The sequence below is a fragment of the Microcaecilia unicolor genome, chromosome 13 (assembly GCF_901765095.1).
Source record: "Microcaecilia unicolor chromosome 13, aMicUni1.1, whole genome shotgun sequence".
NCBI lineage: Eukaryota > Metazoa > Chordata > Amphibia > Gymnophiona > Siphonopidae > Microcaecilia > Microcaecilia unicolor.
The window spans coordinates 31,504,920-31,521,345 of NC_044043.1; the positions used below are offsets into that span (position 1 = coordinate 31,504,920).

At 40.9% G+C, this 16,426-nt stretch overlaps 1 protein-coding gene across 2 annotated transcripts in view; it reads left to right on the forward strand.

Annotated features, from left to right (window-relative positions):
• Positions 1-16,426, forward strand: part of LOC115456489 (S-adenosyl-L-methionine-dependent tRNA 4-demethylwyosine synthase-like) — a 347,580-nt gene that overhangs the window by 32,639 nt on the left and 298,515 nt on the right. For both annotated transcript variants that reach the window (XM_030185600.1, XM_030185602.1), the window contains exons 6-7: positions 3,447-3,737; positions 5,048-5,167. In XM_030185600.1, coding sequence (XP_030041460.1) covers positions 3,447-3,737; positions 5,048-5,167 — 411 coding nt within the window. The remainder of the gene's footprint in view (positions 1-3,446; positions 3,738-5,047; positions 5,168-16,426) is intronic.

Below are 16,426 nucleotides of genomic sequence, written 5' to 3' on the forward strand. Positions count from 1 at the left end.
TCAAGGATACAATGGGACAAGGAATACTTTGAAAGAAAGAATTTAACTATATCAGAGGAGGGTAACCGAAGAGAAGACCAAAGTGAACTTAATTTTCCTTTTGTAGCTGCTAAGTTGTGGGATGAACTTCCTTTAGATAATTAGGTTTAACAACAATTTGCTTCAGTTTCATAAATGTCTTAAATGTTGGTTATTTTGTTACGATTTGGATTATGTAAAGTATGTTATATTATTTTTATATCTTCCCTACATATAGCTGGGTTTATTTAGTATTGTTACCCGCATTGAACTTTAAATGGTATATGTGGACTATAAGTGATGTATTGGTATTTATCATAGAAAGAAGCAGAAGTAATAGTCCATGCCTGGGAATACCAAGCCACGGTCCTGGAATAGGATCAAAAGTTCAAGAGTGAGATGCATTGAAGATACAAGTTTAGTTAGAGAAGTCAGAGTGATTTGGTTAAAGCTGCCCCAGTATGAGTCACATGAAGGCATGGGAACAGATGGCAGATCTTAGGGTGAGATGGGAGAGACCATGCTAGGTATAGTAGGTGCAGAAATGGATGGGGAATTAGAAGGGGGGGGGGGGGGTAAGAAAGAGGACAGATGCACAAAAAGTGGTAATTTTTACTGAGTGTATCAGCAGGTAGAACTGGAGGAATGGAATTTTCTTGTCCTAACAAAGAAAATTGACAAACTTAAAGAGAGCCTTTGGGCAGGTAGAAGAAGAATCTACAAGAGCTCTGTAATGTTGTTTAGCTGTTTAAAAAAAAAAAAAACCTTCCTTCATGGTACTATGTGCATCTTTTGCTTGTGACTGAGTGACTGGTGTTTGAAATTTCAGCCAGAGATGCTGAGAACATTTGGCTTGCCTTTTAAGAGGGTGAAGATCACCATGGAACCAGGAGAATTGTGATGGGAAGTAAAATGAGAATAATTGGTTAAAGATGAAGAAGTGGAAGGAGGGATAGCAGAATGAAAGGTAGAGTCCTAAACCAAAGCTTGTTCTTGAATGGGGAGATTAAAAAAAGTTGTGGGGGAAAAAGTGAGAAAAGAGGAGTTACAGTGAATGAAGTCAGTACCGACAGAAAACTTAGGTCAGGATGGAGCGGTATTCGAAGAACAGGAAGGTCAAGGGAAGGAAAGAAAAAATGAAATTAGGAAATGATCAGTTTTGTGAGGTCAGCTGTGAACCAAAACATGAATGAATGAAGAGGATTTACGAGTAAGAATGAAATCTAATGTGTGACCAGTGGAGGGGGTTGGAAACGAGATGTGTTGAGTAAGGTCAAGAAGAAAATAACGATCTTGTGGTCTAGAAGGGGAATTGTAGTGGATATTGAAATCACCCATGATGATAATTTTGGTTGGTGAATAGAAGCGTCTAAGTGGGCTGAGGTAAGTAGAGCCAGCAGAAGGGAGATGGTAGAGAAGAAGAAAATTAAGAGGGGGGATGTGTCGCAACGAATGAGCATTGCTTCTGGATATAAAAAGGAATCTGAATAAAGCTCAGTGGGCAGGAACCAAATATGAGCAAGAAGAGCAATTCCTCTGCCATGACGTGAGGACCTAGAGGGAGAAAACGCAACATAACCGGGTGGTAAACATTGAGAAAGTATAGCTTTGTCGCTATTGCAAAGCCAGTTTTCTATGAGGCAATAAAACAGAGGGTAGAGAAGAATACAATAAATCAGAAATGTTTTGGGTTTAAGCGACCTACAGTTCACTAGATTGGAATATGGAATGGGGAGAATATGGCAGATGTTTGAATTGGTGAAGTAGAAGGAAGGCAGGAGAAGGAATGTACAAGGGTGGGGAACATAGGGAAATGATGACCCCAATAGGAGGGGATCATTGATGAAAAAGCCATAGTGAAAAGAGAAAGAAGAGAGATATTTACTTGGGGGTGAGAAAAGGATATAAAAGGATATAATTGTGTTCAATTCTGGTCGCCGCATCTCAAGAAAGATATAGTAGAATTGGAAAAGGTGCAGCGAAGGGCGACTAAAATGATAGCGGGGATGGGACGACTTCCCTATGAAGAAAGACTAAGGAGGCTAGGGCTATTCAGCTTGGAGAAGAGACGGCTGAGGGGAGACATGATAGAGGTATATAAAATAATGAGTGGAGTGGAACAGGTGGATGTGAAGCGTCTGTTCACGCTTTCCAAAAATACTAGGACTAGGGGGCATGCGATTAAACTACAGTGTAGTAAATTTAAAACAAAAATTTTTCTTCACCCAACGTGTAATTAAACTCTGGAATGCGTTGCCAGAGAAAGTGGTGAAGGCGGTTAGCTTAGCAGAGTTTAAAAAGGGGTTGGACGGTTTCCTAAAGGACAAGTCCATAAACCGCTACTAAACGGACTTGGAAAAATCCAAAATTCCAGGAATAACATGTATTGAATGTTTGTACGTTTGGGAAGCTTGCCAGGTGCCCTTGGCCTGGATTGGCCGCTGTCGTGGACAGGATGCTGGGCTCGATGGACCCTTGGTCTTTTCCCAGTATGGCATTACTTATGTATAATAGGCGGTATGGCAGAGCATTAGTCTCTAGAGAAATGAGCCACCCCAAGAAGTTCACCCGCCTCTAGTTTGAATGCCACACGAGGGTGGTATAAATGGGTATTGTGTTGGTGTTTGTGTGTATTTTATAAGATATGTGTGTAAAGTCATCTTGGAAATGTGGTGTATGACAAAGATCATGTATAAATACAGAAGCATAAATTTGATACACTCATCTTCAAAGAAGAAATATACGTGCATGCATTCACTTTTAAAAACTGGTATAACTTAAGTCCATATCTCTTCTGAGTGGGTTTATAAAATTACCCCCTTAACTTTTTTCCCATCTTAACTCTGCTGCTATAACTACTTAATCTTTCAGCACCTAAATGTAGGTGATGGACCCTATTTGGTTTTTCAAAAGGACAGGGAACACTTTGAAAATTGCTCTATTGAGCAGGGACTCTCTCTCTGTGCCAGGTGTTCAGCGCTGCGTGCGTCTGGTAGCGCTATACAAATGCTAATAATAATAATAAAATTGATCTGTTGAAAGAAGATATTTTCTTATTTGTGAACCTGTTTTTTTCCTCTCCTGCACTTTTTTGGTGCTTTTTTTTTTTGTTTTGTTACATTTGTACCCTGCGCTTTCCCACTCATGGCAGGCTCAATGCGGCTTACATGGGGCAATGGAGGGTTAAGTGACTTGCCCAGAGTCACAAGGAGCTGCCTGTGCCTGAAGTGGGAATCGAACTCAGTTTCTCAGTTCCCCAGGACTAAAGTCCACCACCCTAACCACTAGGCCACTCTTCCACTTGGAGCCCCAAATGACATGTTTTCTCTCAAATCAGAGCCTTTCTCTATACTTGAGCTCTTTTAAATCTTTGTTTTAATGATAATCTGTATAATTCTCCTCTTTGTTTTTAAATCCTCTCTGTATAGGTTGGCAAAAACATTGACAAGTGGCTCTGGATGCTCAGTGCCAGCCGCATAATGACACGAGCAGAGGGCGACTGCAATGTTGTGAAGAGCAAACACGGAAGTATCGAGGCTGACTTTGACTCCTGGAAGTCCAAGTTCCTCAGCCAGTTACAGATGCTTTGCAAGGGAGAGAAAAAGTCCTGTGGTGGCAAATGCAAAAAAACCAATTGCAAATCCAAAAAGAAAAAGACGGGAGAGGGATTGGACCATGATCAGCAGGCACTAGGAGAGTCAGAACATGACAACACGGAGGTTTGTCAGGGAATAATTTTGTCCTGCTTCTCTCTTCTGTGAAGCATTTTATTCTGGTGGTACTGTGTTTCCATTTTACACTGGAGGGCAAAAAAAGGAAAGGAGGGAGCAATTTGGAGAGAGAGTTAAAAATAAAAATATGATAAAGATGGGAGATCTAGGTGAGTTAAAGAGGAATCCAAGCACAAAGAGAACTGGCACACTCTTCTTGATGAATGAAGGAAGCAGGATGTGGTGGCGATGGGTTTGTCCACATCATCGCCATAGGCTTTGATAAAAGTATGTTTATAAGTTGCCCTCATTTCCTTGTGTCAAAGACCTTATGTCTGGAAGAAGGTGCATGTCCGTTATTGATCAGGTACAGGCTTTGATTTAAGTAGAGGCAATTTAAGTAACTGCCTTCAGGTAGGAGGGTTGCCGCCATCATTCCTGCATCCAGGCCTACCATCTGCAAGAGTAGCATCTTGGAAAATAAAATTCAGCGTAGGCCTTATTGTCCTTCGTATACTAACAAGTCCAGTGGTGCCCTACTTCTCCTTCATGTGTGGGTTTTCTATTGCAATGAAACCTCTGTTGGGCCAGGCACTACATTTTCAGAATTGATGGTGTAGGGCTAACACCAGTCTGGAGGGTAAACAAGAATTTGTAGTGAGAGAGAAGTGCTGGGGGGAATGATCAAGAAACTGCGAAGTAAGGTAACGTGTTCTAAATGTACATCATTTTACTGCCTTGTTTTTTTTTCTGCAGTTACTAAAATATTCCTTGTAACACTGTGAGTGCCTTTATAACTGTTGGTCTAGCACAAGGGTTCTTAACCCAGTCCTTGGTGCCAGACAGCCAGGTTTTCAGGATACCTACAGTGAACACACATGAGATAAATTTGCATGCTCTGCCTCCACCGTATGCAAATCTATCTCATGCATATTTGTTATGGGTATCCTGAAAACCTGACTGACTGTGTGTGTCCTGAAGACTGGGTTGAGAAGTCCTGGTCTAGCAGATTCCTTTGGTTGGTTGTAAGCCGGATTCTCTGCAGGCTGTAGTATCATCTATTAGAGTGACTGAAGGAGTGTCTGAAGATGTTAGGAGCGTTCAAGACTACATAGGTCTTTTTTATGTCTTTGTTTAAAGAAAACTCATATTCTTTCAGTACCACATATAAGCAAAATAGTAGTTGCATGCTTTTCATTGACTCTAGATACAAAATGTTTGATACTGCCTGTTTTCCCCCTTTAGGTAAACTACAACACAGTTACAAAATCTTCATGTTTAACATCTAATTACATTTTAGAATATGCACTTGTTCGCAGGAAGAGTTGTTTGAAACTACTAGCGAGGAAGAGTCAGGAGCAGAGGAAAGGGAAGGCACAGGCTCAGTTATTGATGTGGAAGACTTGGGGAAGATGATGGGTCACATGAAGAAAGCCAAGGTATGGTGTTAGTTGTGTGTGTGCATTGTTCTTTTCTTTTTCCAGTCACATGAAGTTTGGGGTTCTTAGCTAAAATATAAATGGCAGGATTCCATGCATTTTTCTCTCTTTATTTAGAATGCTTCTGAATCATAATACAAAAGTCCGGTCAATGGTGTTTACACAGTTGCATACAAAATAAATGCATAAAAATAAACCAAATAAAAACAGTCCATCTGCCACTCCATTCAACTCAAGAACCTTGAACCTTACACTACTCTCTTAGCTATCTGGATATTTATTTAATTAAATACATAAGGGGGAAATGGGACTTGATATATTGCCTTTCTGTGGTTTTTGCAACTACATTCAAAGCAGTTTACATAGTATATACAGGTACTTACTTGTACCTGGGGCAATGGAGGGTTAAGTGACTTGCTCAGAGTCACAAGGAGCTGCAGTGGGAATTGAACCCATTTCCCCAGGATCAAAGTCTGCTTCACCAACCATTAGGCTACTCTTCCACTCCATAAATTCCCTGGGTTAGTTTTCAAAGGTGAAGTATGCACCTACTTTCACTTTTAAAAATTGGTATAACTAAAACCATCCAGTTTATATATAGACATACAAAATTATCCCTTTAACTTTGTTTCCCATCTTAACTCTGCCCACATAACTGCTGCTTCTTTAAGCACCTAAGTATTGGCGATCAACCTCATTCAGAAGAGCAGAGGAATACCCTAGTGGTTAGACAGTTGGCTGACGGCCAGTGAAGCCCAGTTCAAATCCTACTGGTGCTCCTTATGATCTTGGGCAAGTCACTTAATCTTCCATTACCTCAGGTACAAATTTACACCCTGTTTACTAAGCCATGCGACATTGCCGACACAACCCATTCAGAGTGAATAGGCTATGTCGGCATTAGCGCACCACAGCCACTAGTGTGGCTTAGTAGGGGGGAGCTGGATTGTAAGTACTCTGTATATTTTTAGTGTTGTCAACCCATGGCAGAAAGTCACTAATGTGAAGGCCTAAAAACTTTCAAGTTGATTGATAAGGGTCAAATTTGAGTGGAAGGTTAATCATGGGCCTGAAATGTACTCAAAATTAACTTAGTCTGATGAACTCTTATACTGAAAAGTGCCAGTCTGTAAGAGCCTTAAATGGGTCTTGTTTTCAGTATAGCTGCACTGAATGTTTACCAGGCATGTTTCATTCTGTTTAATGTGTCTGATAGTTTGCACAGCAGTTCCTGGAGACTAGAGTTGTCTGCCCTTATCCTAGGCTCGAAGGTATCAACCATACGTGTAAGGGAAATCTTTAATAAATCTTGCTCTAACTTGGCATGCTTCAACAGTAATGAACATTCGGATTGTTAAGAAGAAGGTGCACCAGCAGACGGGGAACTATTTCTATTGCATGGCTGGTATATATGGTGCTTTAAAAAGCAGTAGGGTGTTTATGGCCGGTTACTCTGTCAGAAGAGCTGAACAAATTGCATGGGTCCTTTGGTTTTTTTTCTACTATCTACCATGTGCATTTTATTTTGTTTGGATTTAGTTCATACCTTTTTCAGTAGTACTAATGTTCTTCTCTCCGTCAACCTTTACTTAAGATATAGAAAACAATGAATTATGGCACTTCTGAAAGAGGAAGATGAAAAATCTGAGTTAGATAAGGGATGATATCTTTCAAGTGGTCTGACCTCTATGACTGGCAGCTGGGATATTTTCCCTAGCTGTATAGATCAGAATAACTGGGCAGAATTGATGGATGGGCCAATTTGGCCTTTATCTGCCATGATCTACTATGTGGTGATAGAGGGGATAGGTAGTGTATTCAAGCAAATGTTTATGCTGAACTAAAGGTTTATTGGTCTTGTTTGCATTGTCAATAAGAATGTTACAGTATAAAAATATTAGTTTCTATTTCAGATTCCTGTATTTATCCCCATGTTCAATTATTGGTTCTCTATTTATATTCTTTGGTCTCCTCCAATGGCCTGGTTTTAAGGGCTACCAAATTATGGCAATTTAACCCGGTACATAGTCCAAATCTCTCTCTCTCTGTATTTTATGAAGACAGGAGAGAATACCTAAATAAGCGAAGAGAAGCTGGAAAAGCTATCAGGAAAGCAAAACGGCAAATGGAGGAAAAGATAGCTAATACGGTACAATTGAGGGACAAGACCTTTTTCAGATATGTAAGTGACAAGAGAAAGTGCCATAATAGCATTATGAGGCTCAAAGCTGAGGGAGAGAAATATGTGGAAGGTAAGGATAAAGCTGAACTGCTTAACGATTATTTTAGCTCTGTGTTCAAGAATGAAAAACCAGGGGTAGGGCTGCAGAAAACAAAGGCTAAAGGGGATGGATGTATGGTAGACCAAGACCCGTTTACTGAGGACTGTGTTTGTAAGGAGCTTGCCAAACTAAAAGTAGACAGAGTGATGGGGCCTGATGGGATACACCCGAGGGTGCTTAAGGAACTCGAAGAAGTTATGTTGGTTCAGCTGACGGACCTCTTCAATGCTTCCTTAGAAACTGGAATGGTCCCGTTGGACTGGAGAAGGGTGGATGTGGTTCCTTTGCAGAAGAGTGGAAATAAGGAGGAGGTAGGGAATTACAGACCTGTCAGTCTGACCTCGGTGGTGAGTAAGCTAATGGAAACACTTCTAAAGAGGAGGATTATGACATTTCTTGAACTACATGAAATGTGGGACCCGAGGCAGCATGGCTTCACTAGTGGCAGGTTGTCCCAGACAAATCTGACTGTCTTCTTCGACTGGGTGACCAAACAGTTGGATGTGGGAGGGGCGCTTGATGTGGTATACTTGGATTTCAGCAAAGCCTTTGACACGATTCCGCACAGGCGACTGATAAATAAATTGAGTGCCCTCAGTGTGGGACCTAGAGTAACTGATTGGGTAAAAAATTGGTTGAATGGTAGGAGACAGAGGGTGGTGGTAAATGGAGCTTGCTCTGAAGAAAGGGATGTCGTCAGTGGAGTACCGTAGGGATCGGTCCTAGGGCCGGCTCTTTTAACATCTTTGTGACCGATATTGCAGAAGGGCTGTCTGGTAAGGTTTGTCTCTTTGCAGATGATACTAAACTCTGCAACAGGGTGGATACCCTGGAGGGTGTTAATGACATGAGGAAGGACCTAGCAAAGCTAGAGGAATGGACTGATATTTGGCAACTAAGGTTTAATCCGAAAATATGCAGGGTCATGCACTTGGGTTGCAAAAATCCGAGGGAATGGTACAGTATAGGGGGTGTAGTGCTTCAGTTTGCGAAGTAAGAGCGGGACTTGGGGGTGATTGTGTCTGATGACCTTAAAGCTTTCAAACAGGTAGAAAAAGCGACGACCAAAGCCAGAAGGATGCTTGGGTGCATAAAGAGAGGCATGACCAGCAGGAAAAAGGAGGTGATAGTGCCGTTGTATAAGTCTCTGGTGAGGCCTTATTTGGAGTACTGCGTGCAGTTCTGGAGACCGCACCTACGGAAAGATATAAACAGGATGGAGTCGGTCCAGAGGGTGGCTACGAAATTAGTAAGTGGTCTTGAATGCAGAAATTATAGGGACAGGCTTATGAACCTCAACATGTATATGATGGAAGAGAGGAGTGAGAGAGGAGACATGATAGAAACGTTTAAATATCTCAAGGGCATTTATGTACAGGAAGAGAGCCTTTTTCAAATGAAGGAGAGCTCTGGAATGAGGGGGCATATGATAAAGTTAAGAGGGAATAGGCTTAAGAGTAACCTAAGGAAGTATTATTTCACAGAAAGGGTGGTGGAGGCGTGGAATGGCCTCCCGGTGGAGGTGGTGGAGTCTAGGACTGTTCCAGAATTTAAAAAGGTATGGGATAAGCATGTGGGATTGCTTAGGAACAGGAAGAATTAGGAGTTACAGAGGATGGGCAGACTGGATGGGTCATATGGTCTTTATCTGCCATCATGTTTCTGTGTTTCTGTTTCAGGAAGTAGTTACATTTGGGAGGCATCAGCAGAGGGTGTGGTGTGGCTGATCCCACCCTAACCTCTTATGTAACCAAGAGTTACACAGACCCTTCTTGCCCTCCGTCTGACAAAATAAACTCTTGTTCTCGAAAATTATACCTCAATAGGTTGGCTAGTAAGGTGCCTCCAGCTTTTGTGTTCACTGGTTTAGGCTATTATGGCTTTCCTTCTGGATGTTTTTCATAATGGCATGCATGGTCCCAACATATAAGTACCTGGACACTTGCGACACAATGCAACCAAAGACTGTAACGGACATTACCTGAGTCGTCTTCCCCCTTTCCCTCCCTAAGTTCCCCCCAATTGTACCTATCATACATGTACCTCATTCTACCACAATATCACTTTGTATTCATTCATACCATGTATTTGTTCAGACCGAAATCAGCTAATGCCGTTAACGGTTATATATAAGCCACATTTAGCCTGCAGAAAGGTGGGAAAATGTGGGATACAAATGTAACAAATAAATAAAAAATAATAAAATAATGGTTACATCCCAACCCTCCACACGTTTCAAGGCTTTTATCTCCATCGTCACCTTATCAATCTTGGCAGAGTATGGAATCTTGTTTTTCTTTTCAACATGTATAGCGTGATGCCGTGTTGGAAACTAATTCTGAAGCTATCATTTGTCAGCTTGCCTTTTTTAAAATAATTTCCTATTTATTTTCAAATGGCAAACAAGACAGATTTGACAGCAAATCTGAGGAAAACACATTTCCCTGGGGCTCTCTTTCTCTAATTGTGGAAAAATGAGCATTTCTTTACAAAGCCAGTGTAAAGACCCTGTATTTAAAAAAAGTTAATTTCAGGATTCTACAGTTTGTTTGTCTGTTAGCTGTTGCTACTGTTTTCTATATATGATAAATGATGAGCAAAAGAGAATTTCTTTTATTTGGACTGCAAGTGTAGATCACATGCTTATAGCTATTTTTGTAGTTATAAACCTAAATAATTTTTAAATATATTTTTAATTTTGTGGTTGTATCTTTTTTTTTTTTTTTTCTTCTATTACAAATCACATTTTGTTGGCCTGTCATTGATTTGTTTTTGTTTTTTTTTGCCCTAGTTATTTTCTTCTCTTTCTCCACCTCCATTTGAAGCCCTTCATTTGCATCTACCCCAGTTTTAATAAACCATAGTCTGTTGGAAGCCATGCACCAGGGCTCTTTCTAGAACCCTGTATCATGGGCTCTAAATCTGGCCACTAGGTATTACCTTACTGAAGATCATGACTCCTCTCCTTCACCCAGGAACTCTGCATGCTGCCTCTGTAATATTTCCAGCTTTGACATTGAACTGCTGTGACCAGTATGATAGTGGATAAGCAGTACAAAATCTGTTTTATTATTCTGAGACCCTGCCAAGTACTTGTGACCTGGATTGGCCACTGTTGGAGACCAGGATACTGGGCTTGATGGACCTTCTTACTTTCTCAGTATGAAGATGCTTATTTACTGGAATGCCAAGAATGAAAAAACCAGAGTATAATATGAAGGAAACAAAATTGATAAAGAGATCGGCCCAGAAAAGCTATAATAAGGTATGTGTAAAAAAACAGAAGAAATATTTTGAAATGATTGGGAAATTCTCAGAGTATAAACTCACCCAAGCGAGGCTATACCGAAGTGATTTACGTCTCTAAGGGTGGACAAGTTTCTCGATCATAGAATTTCTCCACGTTTTTTCCACAATTTTCTATATATTTTTTATGCATACACACAGCAGTGATTTTTTTTTTTTTTTTTGCAGCGATAAATTTTACTTATTCAATATTAAAGTGTTTCTGGGTCAATCCTATCGTTTGTTCCAACAAACCTCATGTACACTATTTTCAAAAAAAGTATATATGAGATATTACTCATTTCAAACATTCATAATCACAATGAAGTGTTGTATCAGTGTGCAGTAATAATTTCTTCGCACTACGATATACAGCAAAACAATACAATCAATATGGGCTCTTAACGTAGTGTAGTCGGGTAATCCACACCCGAGCGAAATTCAATCCGTGTTCACAACTTGTAGTCTAATTAAGCAGCACACCAATACTGCTTGTTTCTCTGAAGGAGCAGGTCCTGTTGTTTCCGTATCTCGGGTATCAAATGCTCCCACGTTGTTGTATACTGCTGTCATAAGTAAAATCATAACGAGTCCGACTCTGCAGGGTTTCGAATGGACTTCTTCAGGAACTCTGAATATGATTAATTTCCACTTGACATAAAGAAAAGAAAAAAGCGCCCCTACTTAATTGGCCTATACTCTGGTTTTTTGATTCTTGGTATTTTGATTTTTGCCAGAGATTCGTTTGGGATCGATATTATGTACTGGAATGGCCATGGTTTATTTTTTTTGCTCGAGGAAGCTCATCTCTTCTTACATTTCTTATATTGGTTCAGGGCAGAAAGAAGGATCTCAACAGGGACGCACATGTTTAAATGAAATCAACCAAGGGCTTTGATGTCTTGATTTCATATGATGCCATTTTTTGGATATTAGCATCGAGACTTGAATAATATCAGTCTACTTATTTACTGATTTCATCCCAACTCCCCCTTCATTATCTCCTCAGACCCTTGCTGAATTCTTTCACAACAAGGTTCAAAAGATAAACCTTGCTTTCTCTACCTCACCAGCTCTCCCTCCACTAGTCCGTTCCCCTCTCTCTCCTTCCCCTCATTCCCTTTCCTCCTTTCCTGAAGTTACTATTGAGGAAACTACACTTCTCCTTTCTTCCTCAAAATGTACCACCTGTTCCTCTGATCCCATTCCCACCTACCTTCTTAATGCCATCTCTCCTACTCTTATTCCTTTTATCTGTCACATTCTCAACCTCTCACTTTCCACTGCAACTGTCCCTGCTGCCTTTAAACATGCTGTGGTCACACCTCTCCTTAAGAAGCCTTCACTTGACCCTACTTGTCCCTCTAATTACCGACCCATCTCCCTCCTTCCTTTTCTCTCCAAATTACTTGAGCGTGCTGTTCACCGCCGCTGCCTTGATTTTCTCTCCTCACATGCTATTCTTGACCCATTACAATCTGGTTTTCGCCCTCTCCACTCAACCGAAACTGCGCTTACTAAAGTCTCCAATGACCTATTACTGGCTAAATCCAGAGGCCAATATTCCATCCTCATTCTTCTTGATCTTTCTGCTGCTTTTGACACTGTCGATCACAGCATACTTCTCGATACCCTGTCCTCACTTGGATTCCAGGGCTCTGTCCTTTCCTGGTTCTCTTCCTACCTCTCCCTCCGCACCTTTAGTGTTCACTCTGGTGGATCCTCTTCTACTTCTATCCCTCTGCCTGTCGGCGTACCTCAGGGTTCTGTTCTTGGTCCCCTCCTCTTTTCTATCTACACTTCTTCCCTTGGTTCATTAATCTCATCCCATGGCTTTTCCTACCATCTCTATGCTGATGACTCCCAAATCTACCTTTCTAACCCTGATATCTCACCTTGCATCCAAACCAAAGTTTCAGCGTGCTTGTCTGACATTGCTGCCTGGATGTCTCAACGCCACCTGAAATTAAATATGACCAAAACCGAGCTTCTCATTTTCCCCCCCAAACCCACCTCCCCGCTCCCCCCGTTTTCTATTTCTGTTGATGGCTCTCTCATTCTCCCTGTCTCCTCAGCTCGAAACCTTGGGGTCATCTTTGACTCTTCTCTCTCCTTCTCTGCTCATATCCAGCAGACCGCCAAGACCTGTCGTTTCTTTCTTTACAACATCCGTAAAATCCGCCCCTTTCTTTCCGAGCACTCTACCAAAACCCTCATCCACACCCTTGTCACCTCTCGTTTAGACTACTGCAATCTGTTTCTTGCTGGCCTCCCACTAAGTCACCTCTCCCCTCTCCAGTCGGTTCAAAACTCTGCTGCCCGTCTCATCTTCCGCCAGGGTCGCTTTACTCATACTACCCCTCTCCTCAAGACCCTTCACTGGCTCCCTATCCATTTTCGCATCCTGTTCAAACTTCTTCTACTAAACTATAAATGTACTCACTCTGCTGCTCCCCAGTATCTCTCCACACTCGTCCTTCCCTACACCCCTTCCCGTGCACTCCGCTCCATGGATAAATCCTTCTTATCTGTTCCCTTCTCCACTACTGCCAACTCCAGACTTCGCGCCTTCTGTCTCGCTGCACCCTACGCCTGGAATAAACTTCCTGAGCCCCTACGTCTTGCCCCATCCTTGGCCACTTTTAAATCTAGACTGAAAGCCCACCTCTTTAACATTGCTTTTGACTCGTAACCACTTGTAACCACTCGCCTCCACCTACCCTCCTCTCTTCCTTCCCGTTCACATTAATTGACTTGATTTGCTTACTTATTTTTTATTTTTTGTCTATTAGATTGTAAGCTCTTTGAGCAGGGACTGTCTTTCTTCTATGTTTGTGCAGCGCTGCGTATGCCTTGTAGCGCTATAGAAATGCTAAATAGTAGTAGTAGTAGTAGTAAGTTTGCAAGCATCGCACTTACTTCCCCTGATGTAGCTTGGTTTAGTGAAATGGAGATCCCTGTCAGGTCTTTATCTTTAAGCTAAGTGCATGCTTTAATGATTAATTAAATGACATTTTTGAAATTTTGTTATTTTGAATGATTTTCGTGCACAAATATGAAGGAGGTTTTTTAAGACCAGTGATAAGTACGGAGTCTCGCAGATTTTGGTGACATACGATATGATAGAGATACCATAATCTGGACTTTTAAGGTCTTTTTTCCTCATTATTATTTTGACTGAATTATTCTGTTATCAACATCATATTTTTAGCTATTGATATCCTGAAAATGGCAAAGACAAATCTGGATCAAATCTGGGTATTTTATCACATTTATATCATTTACTAAGAGTGCAGGTGCTGTGTGTCTCCATGGGGGGGGGGGGGGGGGGGGGGGCTGGGAGAAGACAATGTAAGATTAAAATTAGTGAGTAAATGTTAGTAATATTGTTAGATTGTTGGTTTAATCATGTATTGAATAAATATGACTAGGGGCGTAACCAAGATGGTGGCGTGAGCGGACGGATTGTGAGACGCTTCTACACGGCTCGGTGAATAACTTTTCTTTCCTGTAACTATGCCTCATACTAAGAGAGAGGGGATATTGAGCACAGTGCCCCCTCCTACCTCAACTTCATCTCCAATTCAGCCGAGTCTGGAATGTTTCTTCGCCGGCACCCCCCCCCCCCCCCAGGTATCGAGGGGAGCGAGTCCCATAGTAGGGGCATCCGGAGAAGCGGAGCCCCTACGGGGAGATGAAACATGCCTCTCCCCTCCGTCATCATCGTTGCTTCCTCCGTGTCCAGCGTCGGCAGCCACCCTAGAGGGAACTCAGAACGCCACCGGATGACGCTGAGAACCGAGGCCCAGGAAATTCCTGTGACCATAGGGTAAAACCTAGAGGTTAATCTTGAGAAGATTTGGCTGATGTTAATTAAAATGGACTCAACCTTGCAGAAATCTTCAGGTGATGTAAATGCTCTTTATGTTAAATTTGAAGATTTAAAAAAATACAGTTGATTTAGTTAAACAAGAACTGGCCACGCAAGTTACAAAACTACAAAATGATGTTGAACAATTACAAAAATTTAAAGCTGTTGTAGCTAAAGACAATATGGACATTCGTAGAAAAATTGAGCAGATAGAACATTTCAGTAGAAGACTAAACTTGCATATTCTGAATTTCCCTGAACTCCCAGGGACTAGTTCACTTGAACTAGTTCACTTGAACTATTTAAAAGATACTTAATAGAAAATTTAAAAATACCACTTGAAGCTATTCCTCCAATAAATAAGATTTTCTACTTACCTATTAGCCCTAAAGTGGAAGAAGGAGAAATAAGAAACGCAGAAAATGTGAATTTTGACGTTAATAACATATCGGCTATACTGGAACAATCTCTAGATAACATAACAGAGCGGGCAACATTCTTAGTCTCCTTTGTTTTTGGACAAAATCTTAATTCTGTTTTGAGATTCTACTTCAAAAATGCTAACTCTCACTTTGGAGGTGAGAAAATATGGATATACCCTGATGTGACAAAGATGACTCAACAGAAAAGAAAAGCCTTTTTGGCTATGAAAACAAGGACGGTAGAAGTGGGAGGAACTTTTTTCCTCGCTTATCCCTGTAAATGTATTGTAAGGTTAGGACAGACAAAATAGGTTTTTTATGTTCCTGATCAGCTGAAATCTTTTCTGGATTTGAAACAACTGAAATAACATCTGTTAAATTGGAAGGGGGGACACGCAGCCTTGTTTTGTTATAAGTGTTATTCCTTGTAATCTTCTCTAATTCATTAATGCCCCCAAGATATTGTGGTCTAAGAAAGCAGAACAATATGTTATAAAATGGAAAGTAATCCTTTTCTATTAGTGCAATTTTCTGATGAGAATATTTCTTATAACTTTTTGTAATTTTCCTTTCTTTTGTTATTTACTTGGCTGTATTGCATAAGACAAGTGTACTCTTGTTAAAACTTTAAAATCAATAAGCAAATTAATAATAACAAATATGACTATGCTGCAGCCATAATAATAATATAACTCTGGATGACTTCTTGGGCAGAATGGATGAACCAAGCAGGTCTTTATCTGCCATCATTCACTATGTTACTATGACATGATGGCATGTACAAGGGTGGAGTTTGTAAGTATGAGTTCATATTAGCATATACTGTCACCTACATGCGCACTTGCACAATCCAAGTGCAGACACTTATACCTGCTCGAAGTGCTAGGTAGGCATGATATTTTATAAGGGCTCGTAGGTGTCTATCTGTCTTTATAAAATAATGCAGAAGTAGGAGCCTACTTGCCCTCTTAAACCTGGCACCCTGTTAAAAAAAATTACCCTCAAAATGTTTGTTAAAAATCTAGTGTTCATGTTTGCAATTGGAGCTGCGGAGGTTTCATCATGGTGACAATTCTAAACGTGACCTGGGAAATTATAGACCAGAGAGCCTGACAAAATGGCCCTGGGCAAAACGATAGAGACTATTATAAGGAATAAAATTACTGAGCATATAGGTAAGCATGGATTAATGCGCCAAAGCTAACATGGATTTAGCCAAGGGGGAATCTTGCCTCACCAATCTGCTACATTTTTTGAAGGTGTGAATAAACGTGGATAAAGGTGAGCTAGTTGATATTTGTATTTGGTTTTTCAGGAGGCATTGACAAAATACCTCATGAATGACTGTCGAAGAAATTTGAAAGTCATGGGATAGGAGGCAGTGTTCTATTGTGGATTA